The sequence below is a fragment of the Geotrypetes seraphini genome, chromosome 15 (assembly GCF_902459505.1).
Source record: "Geotrypetes seraphini chromosome 15, aGeoSer1.1, whole genome shotgun sequence".
In the NCBI taxonomy this organism is placed as follows: Eukaryota; Metazoa; Chordata; class Amphibia; order Gymnophiona; family Dermophiidae; genus Geotrypetes; species Geotrypetes seraphini.
The window spans coordinates 54,394,584-54,414,350 of record NC_047098.1 but is presented as its reverse complement, the minus strand read 5'-3'; the positions used below and the strand labels follow the sequence as shown (position 1 = coordinate 54,414,350).

Genomic DNA, 19,767 nt, shown 5'->3' with positions numbered 1-19,767 from the left:
GTCAAGACACAATATGAGAAGTGCATAATAAATGTAATTGTCTAAATTAATACCCATATATGAGGGGCCGCTGAAAAGTTCTCAGCCCAACCAACAAAGTTGGGGCAGTCTCCAGCGAGTGCTATACACGTGGAAGGGCAGAATAAAAAAAAATACATCTCAAGTCCATTTTTGACCTAGAATGCTAGTCGTCCAAAGTCCATTCTCTAAAAATGCATGTAAATTTTTTTTTTTTTAGAATCGTCTTACTTCTATGTCCAGCCATTTGATCATCCAGACGGCTAAGTTGTCTATCTTTATACCCCATTCTTGTCCAAAAAATCATCCAAGTCAAAAATGCCTAGAACAAGACCTGTTGGATGTGGGAGGGGCTAGCAAAGTGATGGACTGGCTACCCAGACATGGCAACAGAGTAGTGGGGCACCTTACAGGGCACTGCTGTGAACTTCACAGAAAGGGTGTCAACTCCCTTATAGGTCATGGTGAGCCCCCAAAACCTACTACTACTAATAATAATAACTTTATTTTTCTATACCGCCATAGTCAGGCGACTTCTAGGCGGTTTACATTGTAAGAAGGCTGGACATTAAGCGAATAACAAAAGGTCTTAATACAATACAATAAGTCTACTTACAATACCAGTACAATAGGGTTTTGATGGGTGCACATATTTCACCATGAATGCAGTGGTTAGAGTGGCTTATGGACCTGGGTCCTCCTCTCTGTGGTTCACTGTCCCACCCCATAGACTACATAAGCCACTTCTGTACAGCTCTACTAGGCTTTCCTATGCCAGGTGCTGATGTTCTGGAGGCAGGAATGTGGGGTCAGTGATCACCTTGGGGAGTATGTGGGGGTTTTTACTTTGTTGTTTCAGTGGTTATTTGGTCACTTTTGGATACCTTCTGGGCACTTATACCTGTTTTTAAATCGCCTAAGTCACAACATATAAATTTTGTCTAGGAAATCTTGTTGAACTTTCGGTTATACTTGCAGTATGACTAAGTCTAGGTCAGCCCAAATCCTGCCCTCACCACTCCTCCTAAAATGTCCCTTTTAGCTCTGGGCATATAGCAGTAGTAAAATGGCCTAAGCTGCTTTTAGATATGTCCAAAACCTGTTTCGATTATCGGCACTTGGACGACCTGTCTTTTTCATCATCCAAGTGCCGATTTAGGGGGGATTTGGGGCATATTTCCATTTTGATCTTGAGCCCCTTAGTCCAGCAATTTTTCACTTTTTTTTGTTTCATATTTTTCTGATGGAATGAAAACATAGAAAATCACTGGATTAACTCTTGATGGAGACTGCCCCAATTTTGTTGGTTGGGATGAAAACTTTTCAGCAGCCCCTCATACTCTCCAGTTAGAATCAGAGCTTCCTAAGTCTGTCTTAAGGACCCCACAACCAGCTGGGTTTTACAAATGTCCACAATGAATAGCCATGAGAAAGATCTTGCATTTGTATGCAAATGTATCGTACATATAGTGGATATCCTGAAAACCTGACTGGCTGTAGGGTCCTCAGGACAGGTTTGGGGAGTCCTGATATATTGTCATGCACTGAAGTACTGAAACAAAGCTATTCACTTCCAGTTCTAGAGGTCCACAATGGGTTTTGCAGCTATACCTAATGAATATGCATGAGTTATATTAAGGCAGGATACATCACAGAACACTTTAGCTTTAATTGTCTGACACCATTGTTTTGGAATTCTCTTCCACTTGAGGTCCAACAAGATAGCTCTCGTAAGAAATTCAAAATTGGAATGAAGACATGGTTTTTAATCAAGATTTTAATTGTCCTTCAACTTAAGAATCAAGGTCTTTATGTTTTATATTGACAATGCCAATTTTTCCCATGTATCACTGCCTTGAGTATTCTCTGGTTTTAAATAGTTGTGCTATGTATTCCCACCTTTTCAGTGTACATCATGTGGTTATGTTGCAGCTTAGTAAACAAAAAAACCCACGTATATAAGTTTTTAGGTAAAGTTGAAAGAAATAAGAGGAGCAATGGAAAAAAACCCCCCCACGGAAGAGATGGAATTAGCAACCAGATCTAAAGAAATATTAATGGTTGCTTATATGTTTCTGCAGTGATATTTGCTCTACTTATGTTTGCTCTGCTGTGTACGAGTTCTCTTTTAAACCACCAAGAACGTTGAATTGTGTGGTATATAAGTGTAAAAAAATAAATAAATTTGCCTTAGCAAGAAATCCTAAACTGGGTAGCCAGTGTAGAACTTAAGGGATGAGTGATCTTGGTAGGATAGCTGGTTCCAGGGATGACTACTTTTGCTTGATTCAACTTTTCTGTCTTGATGTGTACTGTACGGTTAAAGTCCTTTCCTATCTTATTACTGGAATTCCTTCCTTATACTTTGAGGGCAATTCCAAAATACTGAAAAATAATTACAACTGTTATGCTGTTAACAAGTTTGACATACATGAAGCATAGACAAATTATGAATTTGCATTTGTACAGTAATGTTAGATATATAGAGTCAAGTTAAGTATACAATTTGGTCTTTAAGCTAACATATGATTATTTCCATCTTCAGTTAACAACCAGAGTGAATCTAGTTCATCGTACATTTAGAATACATTTGGTTTGAAGGGAGTGACTGGATTTATGGGAAGAGGTAAGTTTTTACTGTTTTTCCTGATGTTCAGAAGCCCTTTGAGGGATCCGATGTGAGGAGGCAGTTGATTGGTAGGAAGTGGGAATAGGAACGGTGTCTGGAATTCTGGAGTTGGAGGGTGCGACCAGGAAGTATTATAAATAACTTAAATAAATAAATAATGGACCTGGGGCAGTGGAGGATTACGTGACTTGCCTATCCCTAGACCACCTTCTGTCACTTCTTACTGCACAGGGCAGCTTTAATAAGCTGTAACAAGATATTTAGATCTTTTGAGGGAGGTTACATGTAGTCTTAATTGGGAATTTTTGAATCTTCTAAAAAGGTGTCTTTATTAACCATTCCTCTCCCTTCTCTTGCCACCCCAGTGCTAAACAGCATGGGATATCTTTTATGACACCTCAGTCAATTTGAAAAGCTATTGCCAGGTCATGGAACTCTCTCAATGTACACATTTCAGGTAGGCTGTGACAAGCATAAGACCTCTTTGGCGGGGTCTCAGTAGCCGGTTTCCTAGTATCAAGTATGAGCTGTCCATAAGCTCCAGTGAGTACAAAAAAAATTGTTTTCACCACTGCAGAAAAGTGGCTTTTTTGTGATTGCTCATAAAGGCTTTTTTCTCTTACTTTAATTTCACTTTATAGCCCTCTGAGCTAGAATACTGTAAAACCATTCAGCTATTGTCAGGATTGTAACTGTCATTTCAGATATCTGAAGTGTGCCTCTTAATGGCTTCCATCCTCTGTTTGGATGCTGTCACCATGGTAACCACACCAGCTATGAGATTACACTGACCTCCCCTAGGAGCTGTCTGAGTAATGTGGATGAGCAAGCGAAGTGGGGTTGTTGTTCTCTGGTTCCTATACTATACAGCGTTTCCCTCTGACCTCCATGACATGTGGACTCCCATGCACACTTCTGGTCTAGAGAATGACACGGGGACCATTTACTGCGGTAAACTGTGGTTACTGCAGTAAATCCACAGTAATGGGGACATTTGCAACTGGTTTACCGCAGGAATGGGGACAAGACCTTTCACTGCCCCGTGGAAACGTTGAAAAGTCTTGCTCCTGTGGTAAAAAAATTGTGCCTGTGTCAGACTCGGCATCTCCTCCCCAGCTCCTCTTGGGCTTATTTTACCTTCAGAAGCCAGCCATGCCACAATGAAGACAGAAGGAACCCAAAACCAAAGCCTGAGACCAATGTGATTTGAAGAATAAAATTACCATGCAACAATAGGTAGACAAAAAAATTGTATTTTATATTTTGTGATTAGAATATTTCAGATTTGAAATATGTATCCTGCTAGAGCTGGTATTAAACATAACTGGGTACCTCAAAGCCCAGGCTGTGCTTCTGTAGCTTCATGCTGGCTTAGGGCTCTCTCTCTCTGACCAGGGAGCAGTTGCCCTAGTTGCTCTCCCTTAACACTATTCCTGCCATGTGTGACTAAAGTATTCTGCTAGCTTGATTTTTCTATGTAGCATTCTGTAGTAATTTGGTTTTTTTCAGTTTTCACAAAAGTGGTGGGGATATTTGTGTAAGGGAGGGGAGACAGGGGTTTTGTTGATCCTTGCTCTGTATTATTTGTGTTTATAAAATGACAATTGTACAGAATAGTCTCTTTTTATACTTTAATTAAATAAGTTCAGCATAAAATCATAACTATTCGAGGCTTGTGCGGGTGGGATCTGACAGTTTGCAGGACGGGGACTGAGCTCGCAGGGATGGGGGCAGGAACGGTGATAAATCTCACTGGCTTCCCATTAATCACCGCATCACTTTTAAAATTTTATTATTAGTATTCAAAATCCTTGTTACTAACAGCCCCCAATTTATCAATAAAGCACTTATTCCTTATAGTACATCGCGTTCCCTTCGGTCTACTAACCAAAAACTCTTAGTGGTTCCCTCCCTGAAATTTATTGGAACTCGACGACAAGATATGTTCTCGGTGATGGCTCCACAACTCTGGAACACTTTACCTCAGCAACTGAGAGAGGAAAATAATTTGAGTCATTTTAAAAGTAATTTTAAAAGTTTTCTTTTTAAAGACACTTTTAATCTATAAATTATGTTCAAAAATTTTACATTACCCTCCAGGTTTTCACCTTCCCCCTCCTAATGTTTTTTTTTCCATTTATGGTTCTCTTCTGTACCCTAAAAATATTGAACTGTAGTTCTGCCCTTTTTTCACCTAGTGTCTCGGTTGGTCTGTATATCTGTTGGTCTTAACTATTGTTTTAAAATTTTTAAACGTTATGTTAAAATAAATGTTATTTTTTTTTTTCTAAGTTGTAACTCGCTTAGTAAAAATTAAATTAAGCGATTCATCAAATTAAAATAAAACTTGAAATGTTTTCACAGTGTCATTTTCTATTCTGGTCTTCTGCCCTCCCCATTCAGCCTTCCTCAACTAAACCACACCTAGACACACACATTGCTATCAGCTGATTTAACCCTCCGCATTTACTTAACTTTCCATTATTTCAGTACAAACAGATTAGAGAGCCCTCCAGGGACAGGAGAAATATCTTCTGTACTTGAATGTAATTCACCTTGGGTTCCAAATGAGAAGGCATGAGGAAGGGCTGTGGCTCACTGGTTGAGATGTTGCCTCTGCACCCAGAAGTTGTGAAATCAAATCATGGTGTTGCGCCTTGTGATTCTGGGCAAGTCAAGTAATCCTCCAGAACCCACCATTTTGAATGTCAGCTTTGAAGTGACAAAAAGGCAGTATACCAGTCCCCCATTCTCTTTTCCTTATTATAAATAAAGAACCTATCTGTCTATCCCTTTCCTTCAGGCTCCTCATCCCTATGCCTGGAATAAATTACCCGAGTTTGTCCGTCAAGCCCCTTCCCTTGCTTAAAAGCAGACTGAAAACCCACCTTTTTGATATAGCTTTCAATCCTTAACTCTACTCCTCTGCCCTCCAACCCAGCCCACTGATTAACCGTTCCCCTTAACTGTATCCATGACATCCTCTTTGTCTTTGGGAAGCAGAGCTGAGCTTCTGATGTCATAATGGCTCTTCCACCAATAAGAGCCAATTTCATCAGTGATGTCACAATAGCTTGATTGTCCGGTACCTCCTCTGCCCTCCAACCCAGCCCTCTGATTAACCGTTCCCCTTAATTGTATCCATGACATCTTGTTTGTCTGTCTTGCCTGTCTAGATTGTAAGCTCTTTCGTGCAGAGACTGTTTTCTTACTCTTTGTGATTCTGTACAGCGCTGCATGCATTTGGCAGCGCTATAGAAATAATTAATAGTAGCAGTTGTGACTTAGGTGATGTAAAAGCAGGTCAAAGTGCCCAGAAGGTATCCAAAGTGATCAGATAACCACTGCAGACACAAAATACAGACCCCTCCATACACTCCCAGTGATCACTGACCCCCCCCCCCACACACACACACAACACCATAAAAATCAGAATAAAAACATACATGCCTGCCTCCAGAACATCAGAACCTGGCATAGGAAAGCCTAGTAGAGCAGCACAGAGGTGGCTTAAGTAGTCTGGGGCTATTGGGGTTGTAGACAGGTGGGTCTAGTAGGTTTTGGGGGACTCACCATGACCTTATAAGGGAGCTCTGGTGAGATATTTATATGGCACCCTTTTTGTAAAATTCGTAGCAGTACCCTGTAAGGTACCCCACTACTGTGTTGCCATGTCTGGGTGTCCAGTCCACCATTTTGCTGGCCCCTCCCACAGATCTTGTTCTAGGCGTTTTTGACTTGGACTAATTTTTGGACGAGAATGGGGTATAAAGATAGACGACAGCGGTCTGGCCAATCAAACGGCCGGACGTATAATTAGACAATTTTTTTTAAAAAAGAAATATTTTGGACATATTTTTCGGGAATGGACTTTAGACACTGCCTACTTTGGATGACTAGCGATTTAGGCCCAAAATGGACTTAGACATATCTTTTGATTATGCCCCTCCACGGTAATATACTGCCACTGAGTGATAAGTCTATAAAAATCAGACAGTAGATTAATATTCAAACAATTGTTATCAGTATACAGATTTTGTGGTGTTCTACTAAAGCCTGTGTACTTGATTTGATTGCAGAGTTTCCTTTTAAATCTTTCAATTCCCACATGGTTACATTCAAAATGATTTCAGATGCATTAATGCAGCATTAGTTAAGCTTGGGACAGACTTGCCTTTGGTATTCTTTATCATTTGTGACCTGCCTTCCCACTGAAGCATTCAAGGCAGAGAGCAGATGCTTTGTATCTGTTCTACATGTCAGCACTCATTAAAATACCTTTTCTTAGTAAGACCCAAAAGAAAAATTAAGGCTTTGAACTCTTTCCCTTCCAAAAGCTTGATTAGCACTAATTACACAGTGCAGAGTCCATGATTGAGAGGACAACCCACACAAGCCAGAGAAGAAAGCAGAGTGGGTCTAACTTAGTACAATTCTTGGAAAGAACCCCCCCCCCCACACACACACAATATTTTTTAAAATGCTATACTTAGCCTTTAACCAAAGAAAATATTGTTTAAATAGAGAGTCAAGTAACCTTGGCACCCATTAAACTGTAATGCTTCAAATCAGCAAAATTCCAGAGCCCTCAGAATATTTTTTGTTACACAAAGATAGAGCAGCTCAGGGAATATTCAGACTTGTGTGTGATAATTCATGTATGTGTGTCCTTCTCCACTCCTCCCCCCTTCCGAGAAAGGTGTGAGCTACACTCAGTTCCCTTCCCCTTACTATTGGCTGATAATTTTGCACTAAATAGATGATAATGCTAAACATGTAAATATAAGTAAATCTAACATTAGACATAGGTGAAAGAATTTCTGGGTTACAATATCATAGAAATCAAACAGAAATTCATAGAACAAGTAAATGTTTGACTGTCACATGGCTGATTGGGCTTATCTGGGCAAATATGACGTCAGTTAGAGGTTAGAGGATGTAAATTTAAAAAACATCATCAACATCTTTTCTCATATCAGGCAGCATTATGGGGTAAAGATCTGGAATAATTACCGTATTTTCACGTAGATAACGTGCACCTGTGTAAAACGCGCACACGGGTATAGCGCGCAGGAAACCGAAATATATGTAAAAATATTTTTGTATACCGCGCACACCCGTATACCGCGCATGCTGCTCCGACTCTCCCATCGCCGCCCGACTCTCCTTTCATCCGCCCCGACTCTCCTCTGGCCACCCCGACTCTCCTTTCGCCTGCCCCGACTCTCCTCTCCCCCTTGAAGCCCGGTCCCCACCCTGAAAGCCTGATGCCCCCCCCCCAACGTCCGATTCACCCCCCCGCAGGACCGCTCGCACCCCCACCCCGAAGGACCGCTCGCACGCACTCCCACCTGCACCCGCACTCCCACCCTGAAGGACCGCTCGCACCCCCACAGCCTCCCGACCCCCCCCATTATGTAGAAGCTCCTACCGGTGTCCTGCTGCTTCCTCTTGGCGGTCCCGGCCCTTCTGTGAGCCCTGCGCCTGCGCTGCTTCCTCTTCCGGCGGTCCCGCCCTTTCTCTGACATCAGATGCTTGGTTTTGAGGAAAGAAATTAACAAAGTTTTTTTTACCAATTGTTTTGTTTTCTTGATAGTTATTTTTGAAAAACAATAGGTTTTGTTTGTTTGGCTTCACATAAGAGCTGCCATACTGGGACAGATCCCAAGCTAGATACCTAGCTTGATCCCAAGTAGTAAAACAGATTTTATGCTGCTTATCCGAGGAATAAGCAATGGATTTCCCCAAGCCTTTTTTAAACCCTGCTAAGCTAACTGATTTTTCATCACATTCTCCGGCAACGAATTCAAGTTTAATTACACTTTTATTCAAAGCAGTGTTTGAATTTTGCTGTGGTACTGTGGTATATTTTTAAGTTTCTAAATACAGTAGCACATTTCATTAGTAACTGTGAAATTTCTATTTTCCACAACAAAGTGCAGATATTGAAGGTTCATTTAATAAAATACTGCTAGATTTTTTTGCATAAAATATATTTTTATCAATGTATCTTTGTTGAGTGTAGAAACATAAAAGTTATAACTATAGTACTAAGACATTTGCTCCATTAAGCAAAGATAATAGCAAATTTTAAGAAAAATTGAGCTTTATGTAGTCAGTGGGTTTAAGCCATCCCAGGATGGAGTTTAAAATTAAAAAAAAATTAATTTCTGATAAAGCACAATCAAATTCATGGGGAAAAAAAATCTTCAATTCACACAGCTTTTCCAACTTTAGGCTTTTTTTGGACAACTCTAATGGTATACTGTATCTTTTAAGACAAAAAAAAAAATCACCATTACAGTTGTCAGTGCTAATGAACATAGGATTGATTAAAGAACCATTCTTCCAATATAAATTTCATTTCTATGAGCCAGATAATGAAAAGAAGAGAATTTTCACAGATAAATCATATAAACAAGAGCACACAAGCCAGAACCATGTTTAGTTGACATCAATAGCATTAACAAAGATAAGGAATAACATGGAAGCAGACAAAGAATGAAGCCACAGATGAAATATGAATTGAGATAGTGAGATTAGTTAAAGTCTCAATTACAAAAAGTCTTCTCATGCCCTCTTCTGGCCAGAATTCTGTTTGCAACTTGAAAGTTACAGCCACATGAGAAAGACCTCTGGGAAAGGCTTAGAATTGTCTTACTCAAGAGCAGTGTCTCGCAAACTATTTTCAGCTGCAGCAGACTAAAAAAGTGGCCGTGGCTCAAGGGCACCCAGAAGTGTGTGGACGTTGATGTGATGACATCACGCGCAAGTTTGACATCATCACCTTAACTGCGCATGCGCGAAGGCCCTGCAGACGGGGCCTTGAGTCGATAGTGGGGGGGATAAGGGGTGGGGGTCAACATCTCGTGGCACACTTAGGGGTCATTTTATCAAGTCGCACTAGTGGGGTTAGCGCGGACATTTCATCACGCGCTAACCCCTGCGGCAAGCACAAAAACTAACGTCTGGTCAATGGAGGCGTTAGCGACTAGCGCAGCAGGCAGTTTAACGCGTGGTATTCCGTGCGTTGAAGCCCTACCGCGCCTTGATAAAAGGACCCTTAGAATCTCGCCACAGCACACAGTTTGCAATTCACTGCTTAAGAGGCTCAAAAAAATGTGGAAAGAAAGCTATTTGAAAGAAGAAAAAAATAACTAACATTATTTAAATATCTTCCAAGTCATTCCAAAAATTAATATAACACTGAAATCTGGCAAAATTATGAACATTTGTGGTTTTTTTAAATTTTATTTTTTATTTGAGTTTAATACATTTACAATATCATACAGATATCAAGGAAAAAAAAGGTTTCCATACAAATTTTCAATACAACAAACAATGCAAAATAAACAATCCTTTACAAGCGCACAAAAAGGGGGAGCATATTGCTTATTTACTAACTAAATTTTAAAGGAAAACAAAAAAATGGGTTGAATTCTAATGAACCCAAGTCATTCACAACTAATTTAGGACATTTTGGACATTCCTAACCTAATTTCTCATCAAAGAATGAAAAAGAAAAGAAATCTCACAACATTTGTGTTTTTTATTGCTCAAATTAACAGGTTAGTAATCCAGATATAGATAAAGGGCTTGCTTCTATATGTTAGTCTAAAAATTTGGTGCCAACTAGTGTAGTGCTTTGTGCAATTCTATAAAAGTTAGGTGGACTGGGGAGTGGCTAAGATGGCCACGGGGTTGGAGTAACGCCGAGCAGCTCTGAACTTACCCCTGCGAAAAATGCCTCACATGAAGCGCAAAGGCACTGTCCACCCAGGACCCTCACCGGCAGACTTTTCCACGCCGATGCGACAGACTACGCTCGACTTTGCTCCAAGAGCTCCTTCATTATCTGGCACACGAGGCTCGCTTATACAGGCGCCTTGGGACGCGACTCCTATGTCTGAGCCGGAAGTCTCACTCTCGCCGCCAGACCCAATAACACCTCCCTGTCCTGTGGCTGAATCATCTGTGCTTCACGAGGGTCCCGATACCAGGACGGTTGCAGGAGAGGGGAGCAAGACTAGAGGAAAAGCCGTGGAGAGAAACTTACAACAAGGGGTCGAAAGAATTAGTTTGACTCCCTCGGAGGTGACCCTAGCAGACATCTGGAAAGTTCTCTAGGGAAGAGGGCTAGAACACTGCCCATACGCCGAGAGGTTGGATAGGCTGGGGCTCTTCTCTCTGGAAAAAAGGAGGCTCAGGGGAGATATGATAGAGACCTTCAAGATCATGAGGGGCATAGAGAGGGTGGATAGGGACAGATTCTTCAGACTGAAGGGGACAACAGGTACGAGGGGACATTCGGAGAAACTGAAGGGAGATAGGTTCAAAACAAATGCAAGGAAGTTTTTCTTCACCCAAAGGGTCGTGGACACTTGGAATGCGCTACCGGAGGAAGTGATCAGGCAGAGTACGGTACAGGGATTCAAACAGGGATTGGACGGATTCCTGAGGGATAAAGGGATCGTGGGATACTGAGAGAGGTGCTGGGATGTAACACAAGTATAGAAGCTAACCAGGTAATAAGTATAGAGAGCCAACCAGGTTGTGCATGTGCAAGACCGGAGGGCTAGGACTTTGATGGGAAGATAGGACTTCAATGAGGAACCAAGGTGGCAAGGGGGCCCCTTCTGGTGATTCAGACAGGTCGTAACCTGTTGGGCCGCCGCGGGAGCGGACTGCTGGGCAGGATGGACCTATGGTCTGACCCGGCGGAGGCACTGCTTATGTTCTTATGAATGAATTGGACGATCCAAAAAAACAGCTGAAGAAACAACTTCTTTGGTAAGCAAAGTTGACTCTCTTACAAAAAAAAGTATCTGATATGAAAACTGATAATGATTTGAAGTTTACCAAAGTTACTGAAGATATAACTGCTCTAAAAACTGTTACAGTTAGCTGCCTGGTATAACGAACAACCAGGTATTTATAAAGGATTATAATTAATATGTTATTTAGAATGTTATGAGATTGTTATATTTGTTTTAAGGAGTGGAACCACTACCAGAACAACTCCTAAAGATGCCTTTTGTGGCGAAACATGGAGTAACATGTCAAGCGCACTATTTGTTTATATTTAAGGATTTATGATACTGAAGAATGACCAACAACGAAAAACACTAAGTGAATATACAGTTGCTGCTAAGTTATGGACATTGTCAAGCACTTTATTAACAGATTTTAATTGGATTGAATAAACTGGAGGGCTCCATTTGGGTATTGAATGTATATGGTGGGCTATAATGTTAATGATAAGTTATATAACTATGTTTTGATGTATTGTAATAAATAATTGATGTGATATTAGCTTTTTTGTATGTTTAAATATTTAATGAATATGCATGAGATATGGGTTGTGGCCCTTGAAGACTAAGGTTGCCCATCCCTCCTCTAGAGCAAATGGCTCACCTTCTAGTCTAGCCAAATATTGGCATGAATTAATGGGGGGGAAGAGGAAATATATGCAAGCTTTCTCTAAGTGAGGAATAGGAAACCTCCTCCCTTACCATCTTCTCTCCTGCTTCCTACCACTACCCCTTACTATCTCCAGCCTCTTATCTATACCCTGCACCTGTCTCATGCCTTCTCATCTTGCTGTCACATCTGTATGACCCCTGTCTGAGCAAATATTTGTTTAGTAGCAATATTTGTTTACTGCTTCTCAATTATTGCAGGCTCTAAAAGGCTGGCTCACAAATCTTGAGCATGCTCGCAGGGCCAGCACTGACCAGGGCTGTGGAGTCGGAGTCGAGGAGTCAGAGGAAATTTCGGGTACCTGGAGTCGGAGTATTTATCTACCAACTCCATTTTTGAACTTGGCATACCAATCACGAGCGATTCTTTCAGCTATAGCACCCACTATATACTCAGCACAAATGTTGTGAGCAGCTTCTGCGGCCTTAGAACCTTGATTAAAAGCAAAAAGAAGGTGGTGTCGAAAACTTGACATTCCATTTTAACGATCTAAAAATTAACCAGTGCTGTGGAGTCGGAGGTACCTGGAGTCGGAGTCTGAAATACAAAAAACTGAGGAGTCGGAACATTTATCTACCGACTCCACAGCCCTGGCACTGACCCAGAGAAGTGATGGCATGGACCATGGCCTGCTACTTCCCTGAATCCTCCATCACGACTGGATTTCTGCAACTGAAATGCAACACTCACAAATCACTTAAAAGAAGCCTGTTCAGTTGCACAAATGTGCCAAAGGGAATCAGTGTTGGTGTTAACCCAGCAAGCACTATACAAGAAAGGGTTGTCCAGCATCAGTTCTCGAAGGCCACAATCTAGTCAGGTTTTTAGGATTTTCCCAATTAATTTGCATGAAATCTATTTGTATGCAAATAGATCTCATGCATATTCATTTGGGTAATCCTGAAAACCTGACCTGGCCAGGGCTGAGGTTGGATGCCTCTGCATCAGACTATAAACACTGTCCAAATGTCAAAAGACAGACTTCCGGATAAGACAGAAATTGCTATATGAATTTTGATAGCATATAGTTTTGACCCAGTTACTAACCCTTGTTCTCTTTCAAAAATACACAGACACAAGGCAGATGTAAAACAGTTTATTCCACTGAATGTATATCAGGGGTGTCCAATGTCGGTCCTCGAGGGCCGCAGTCCAGTCGGATTTTCAGGATTTCCCCAATGAATATACATGAGGTCTATTTGCATGCACTGCTTTCATTGTATGCTAATAGATCTCATGCATATTCATTGGGGAAATCCTGAAAACCCGACTGGATTGCGGCCCTCGAGGACCGACATTGGACACCCCTGATGTATATAGTTAGCTGAATATTCATACCTAGATTATAAATCAATTTAAAATTATTTATGATACTATTTGATAAGGCTAACACTGAGTAATTACAGACTCGTTTTAGTGTAAAATCTTATTGAAAGAAGTTTTATTTACCTGAAATCATTTTACTCCTATGAACCAAGCCTGGATCTTTTCACCTTGTACTTAAAAAAACAATACAAGGAGAAGTTTGCTAAGCAAATTTATGAAGCCACTTAAGGGTTTTTTTTTTTTTATCACTGGCCGCAGCAGCATTAGCTCTGATGCTCATATGAGTGTCGGAGCCAATACCACCAAGGCAGGTGATAAAAAAGCCTAATGAGGCTTCGTAAAAGAGAGAGGTGGGGTTTAGGATCATCACAGACAATTTTCAAATTCAATTATAAACTGTATGGTCGTACTATAATTTACATTTACTCAATACCTTTAATGTGCAATTGGTTGGGGGTTTTTTTCTAAAAGAGTGATGATTCACTTATACTTGTTTAAAATTAATTCTTGTCACCCCTGCTTTAAAGGATTGCTGTGTTTGAGAAAAAGCATCAGTGTATTTACAGAAAAGTTGTTCTATATAATTACCAAGTGTGTGGGTTTTGGGGTTTTGTTTTGTTTTACTTCATTTTACTTTTTTGTTACATGTTTCTCCAACCTGCTTCGTAGCATTATGTCACAGGATGGTGTTTTATCCAATTTTAGTTTTTTGCTTTTCAAATCAATTTCATTTTTCACATCTTGGAGTTTCCTGGCGTTCTGTACCATAAAAGCAAAACTCTCTTTTAAGTCACTGTTTCCATGTTCCCTGCAAACATTATCCAGCCCATCAAACCACTGCAAGATCTTTTCAAGTTCTGCTTGAACCTGTTTCTGCTCTTCTAGTTCTGCCAAAAGTGCTTCCTTAGCATATGCTTCTGCTTTACACCTCTCTTGTAGTTGCTCAGTCTCTTTCTGGAGACTCTCAAACTCTTCCTTGCTACAGGGATACTGCTCATGAACTTTATCCTTTGGCAGCAAAACATTTTGAGGAACATTCAAAACAAGTTTCAGAAGCATTTGTTCCATCTTGCAGAATAAGACATGAAAACGTTCTTTCATGAAGAAAAGACACTTCTCTGTGCTCTCCCGGATCTGGAACGGACTGATATCACAGTTCGGAAAACATTCTAATTTCTTCATCATGACCTTCTCAACCACCAACATGACTTCACACAAGTAATCCTGACAGGCAAGGTAAATTCGAAGAATGCAGGTTTGTGGTGTGAATCCAAAAAACTGGGTCTCGTATATCATGGGGTCTACAGACATCTTGATTGAAAATGTATTCAAAGCAATGTAGAGAAATCTGTAATGAAGAAAGAAAGAAAGAAGTCATTAACAAAAAGCATGAGTCTCAGGTTGTCTTTTCCTGCTAAGGTACATATGAGGACTGGGCTTTAAGTTAAATAAAACAATTTTAGCTCATTTTTCATTTTGAATATTGTAGCAAGTGTGCTATAATTCAGCATATTTTTTTGACACATCTGTTTTCATAATTGTCATGATTTTATTTTAATATAATTCTATGTCCTTGACTTACAATACAATAAACCAGATTTGATAGTCTGATGTTTGAACATACATCCATGAAAGAGGTTTACAATCTTCTAAAAGAAAACCCACCAAAAACAGATGCAAATACTGCACTGTGCTTCCTTCAATGATCAACTGCTTGCTTAAAAAATGATTCAGTCAAGTAAACACAAATGGGGATGATTAACTCAATATTTCAAAGAATTGAGTGATTAAAGAAAGTATATCAAGTCCAATAGAATAATCACTCTTAAGAACATAAGAACTGCCATCTCCGGATCAGACCTTCGGTCCATCAAGTCCGGCAATCCGCACACACGGAGGCCCAGCCAGGTGTACACCTGGCGTAATTTTAGTCACCCATATCCCTCTATGCCTCTCGTAAGGAGATGTGCATCTAGTTTGCTTTTAAATCCTAGAACGGTGGATTCCGCAATAACCTCCTCTGGGAGAGCATTCCAGGTGTCCACCACTCGTTGCATGAAGCAGAACTTCCTGATATTTGTCCTGGACTTGTCCCCCCTTAGCTTCAGTCCATGTCCTCTTGTCCTTGTCACATTGGACATTGTAAATAATTTTTTTTCCTGCTCTATTTTGTCGATTCCTTTCAGTATTTTGAAAATCTCGATCATATCCCCTCGCAGTCTTCTTTTCTCAAGGGAGAACAATCCCAGTCTCTTAAGTCGTTCCTCGTATTTCAAGTTCTCCATACCTTTTATTAGCTTCATTGCTCGTTTCTGCACCCTCTCCAGCAGTTTTATATCCTTCTTTAGGTTGGGAGACCAATGTTGGACACAGTATTCCAGGTGTGGTCTGACCATTGCCCTATAAAGCGGCATTATAACTTTCTCCGATCTACTCACGATTCCTTTCTTTATCATGCCTAACATTCTATTTGCTTTCTTTGCTGCTGCTGCCGCGCATTGTGCTGACGGTTTCAGGGTCCTATCTATCAGTACACCCAGGTCCTTTTCCTGTTCGCTCTTACCCAGGGTTGCACCTGACATTCTGTACTCGTGTTCCTTGTTCTTTCTGCCTAAATGCATTACTTTGCACTTTTCCACATTAAACTTCATCTGCCATTTCTCCGCCCATTTCTCTAACTGACACAAGTCACTCTGGAGTTCCTCGCTATCCTTCTGCGATCTGATTGCCCGCCATAGCTTTGTGTCATCTGCAAACTTGATGATCTCACTGGATGTTCCTTCTTCTAGGTCACTGATGAAAATATTAAATAAGATTTGGGATCTGCTAGGTACTCTTTAGTGCAGTGTTTCTCAACCTCTTCAAGCCAAGTACCCCTTAATGTAACAAATATCAACAGAGTACCCCTGCCCAAGTTCTGCCTCAGACCTGCAAAGGCTCCGCCCCTGACCCCACCCCCATAATAATAATACTAATAGTAATGCAATTTCTGCCATCCATTTTTTGTATACACACAATATAATCTTAATACATAATGGTAATTACAAAATAAAAAAAAACACACAGTACCTTTTAAAGCTGAGTTAAAAGCTTCTTTTTTAAGCAAGTCCAATAGAATAATCACTCTTAAGCAATTCAAAATGAGTTGTTTCAAACTGCCGATAGAACTTATGCTCAAAGACATGAAGGCAATAAACAGGGGAAAAACCCCAACACTACTGCCTCACCACCCAATCATCACATGTTCAAAAAGATTTTTAGTTGATGATCAAGTTGTTAAATATTTGACATGAGATGCCACACAGGCTATAATGTGTACTCTATGCAACAGTGCATTTCAAAAAAGATATTTAAATTTTGGCGATGTAGTCTCAAAAAGATTATCAAACATCGAAACAATAGGAGGAAGTTAATTCTCTGGCTACTATGAAAGATGTTTGATAATCTTTTTGAAACTACATCGCCCAAATTTAAAAATCTTTTTTGAAATGCACTGTTGGTTCCCTGAAGCAGGAACGAAACATGTCACATCAGAACCCGCAAGCTGAAAGATAAGTTTTTTAATTTAATTTTCAAACTATAAGTGCATAGAGTACACCTTATAGCCTGTGTGGCATCTCATGTCAAATATTTAACTTGATCATCAACTAAAAATCTTTTTGAACATGCGATGATTGGTGGTGAGGCAGTAGTGTTGGGGGTTTTCCCCTGTTTATTGCCTTCATGTCTCTGAGCATAAGTTCTATCAGCAGTTGATGTACGTTTGAAACAACTCATTTTGAATTGCTTAAGAGTGATTATTCTATTGGACTTGCTTAAAAAAGAAGCTTTTAACTCAGCTTTAAAAGGTGCTGTTTTTTTATTTTGTAGTTACCATTATGTACTAAGATTATATTGTGTGTATACAAAAAATGGATGGCAGAAATTGCATTACAATTAGTATTATTATTATGGGGGTGGGGTCAGGGGCGGAGCCTTTGCAGGTCTGAGGCAGAACTTGGGCAGGGGTACTCTTTTGATATTTGTTACACTTAAGGGGTACTTGGCTTGAAGAGGTTGAGAAACACTTCACTAAAGAGTACCTAGCAGATCCCAAAAGTACATCTGTTTATTGTAGAAACATAGAATATGACGACAGAAAAGGGCCGTCGGCTGAATAAGTCTGCCAACTCAAGAACCATCCCCCTTAAGCACTTCCTTCAAGATCATGAGGGGCATAGAGAGGGTGGATAGGGACAGATTCTTCAGGCTGAAGGGGACAACAGGTACGAGGGGGCATTCGGAGAAACTGAAGGGAGATAGGTTCAAAACAAATGCAAGGAAGTTTTTTTTCACCCAAAGGGTCGTGGACACTTGGAATGCGCTACCGAAGGAAGTGATCAGGCAGAGTACAGTACAGGGATTCAAACAGGGATTGGACGGATTCCTGAGGGATAAAGGGATCGTGGGATACTGAGAGAGGTGCTGGGATGTAATACAAGTATAGAAAGCTAACCAGGTAATAAGCATGGAAACCCAACCTAGTCGTGAATGACCGGAGGGAAGATGGGAAGATAAGACTTCAATGGGAAAACAAGGTGGTTATTCAGACAGGTCGTGACCTGTTTGGGCCGCCGCGGGAGCGGACTGCTGGGCAGGATGGACCTATGGTCTGACCCGGCGGAGGCACTGCTTATGTTCTTATGTTCCTCAAAGTGAACCCACATCTTTTCGTTCTCAAGGATGAATAGTAGCATTCTGAGGTCTACTTAGCCCATATTCTCTGACAATATTTTTCACAACTTGTTTGTTCAGAAAAAAAATTGTTTTAAATCTACTTTTACTATAGCTTCATGATCTGCCCCTAGTCCTGGTATTTATTTTTTATTTAAGTATTTATACACCACTTATAGCTTAAGTGGTTTACATTCAGGTACTCAAGCATTTTCCCTACCTGTCTTGGTGGGCTTACACTATCTACTGTACTAGAGGCAATGGACTTCCCCAGGGTCACAAGGAGCAGAATTATCAAATAAACTGTCCCCTACCTACCTATCTATTCAGCACAGCTCATGAATTTGTAAGCCTATGTCCTATATCCTATGAGTTGTCTTTTCCAATGAGCTCTAAACCTTGCTTCATAAAGGCGGTGCTCTCTATATTTCTTCCAGTCACTCTCTCTCTCTCTATATATTATATAGGCGGGGATCAGAACTGCACCTTAAAGTTGCAGTTGCATCATGAATCTACACAGCACTACAACAGCCTCTATTTTATAAAACATTCCTTTCCAAATCATTTTTAACATGCTCTCTCCTCTTCCTGATTTCAGCCACACAAGGAGGCGACGAGTTCAATCTAGCGTTGTATGAATATATAGTTAGTAGGACTGCATATTTAAACGCAATTTGCAAGTTAACATTTTAACTCGTGTCGATCGTTACCTGGATCGCTTTGTCTGACCCTTTCTCCGCTTTGCTTCTTTGCTGCTAGCTTTCTTTCCTTCCTGGGCGCGTAGCCACGCCCTCGAACGCTCAGCTTCCCTAGAGCCGCGAGCTCTGCCTTTGTAGTGCCCGCCTCCTCTGAACAGGACTTCCGGTTTCCTGCAGGCAGGAGGAGGCTGCTGAGGCTCTGGAGAAAACTGTGTGTACTGTATATCCAGTGCTGCAGATTATAAAGGCGAGCTGAGAGAGAAAGGGAGAAGCCAGTGTGGAGCAGCGGCCAGGAGTCAATAACTGCAAGCACCTGCGTTCAGGGGGAAGGGAGAGGCAGACCGATCCGGGACCCGCAGGAGGGATCCAGACTGTGGAGGTGGGCATTAGAGTGCGGGCAAAGGAAAGGGAGGAGAAGGTGTCCTTGGGAGGGAACAGGAGGGGGGTGTCCATGGAGGGGAAGGAGATATCCCCGATTGTGCTCATGGAAAGGAGAGGAGGGTACTCATATAGGGGAGGGGAAGAGTTGAGATATGCTGAACTTGAAAGATGGATATAGGGTAGAAAATGAGGAAGAAAGGAGAAGAAAAGAGAAATAATGAATGGACAGGATGCCCTGGAGTGGAGACAGGAAGCAGGAAACACGTGATTAGAAAAATAAAATCATCCAGACAGTAAAGGTAAGTAAAACTGATTTTATGTGCAGTTTAGTAATTGAAATAACGTATTCTCTCTAATAATCACACCACTACCTGCTTCAAGGACCTCAAAACACCATAACATTTGGTTTTTAAAACCAAACTAAAATTTCCCCAACAATTGCCCACTCCTTCCCTTGGAATTTCTCTCCTCCACCTTCCATCACCCCCAAAGACTACCAGATCTGTTTTCTTATCTGATCTT

General features: G+C 40.9%; 1 protein-coding gene across 1 annotated transcript; it reads right to left on the bottom strand.

Annotated features, from left to right (window-relative positions):
• Positions 1–13,674: 13,674 nt before the first annotated feature.
• MIS12 (MIS12 kinetochore complex component) lies at positions 13,675–19,020 on the bottom strand. The gene is made up of 2 exons (XM_033921182.1): positions 18,877–19,020; positions 13,675–14,801 (listed from the first exon to the last, which is right to left on the bottom strand). The coding sequence occupies exon 2, from the start codon at positions 14,762–14,764 to the stop codon at positions 14,084–14,086; it is 681 nt and encodes a 226-aa protein (XP_033777073.1). The 5' UTR covers positions 14,765–14,801; positions 18,877–19,020; the 3' UTR covers positions 13,675–14,083.
• Between the last annotated feature and the right edge of the window lie 747 nt (positions 19,021–19,767).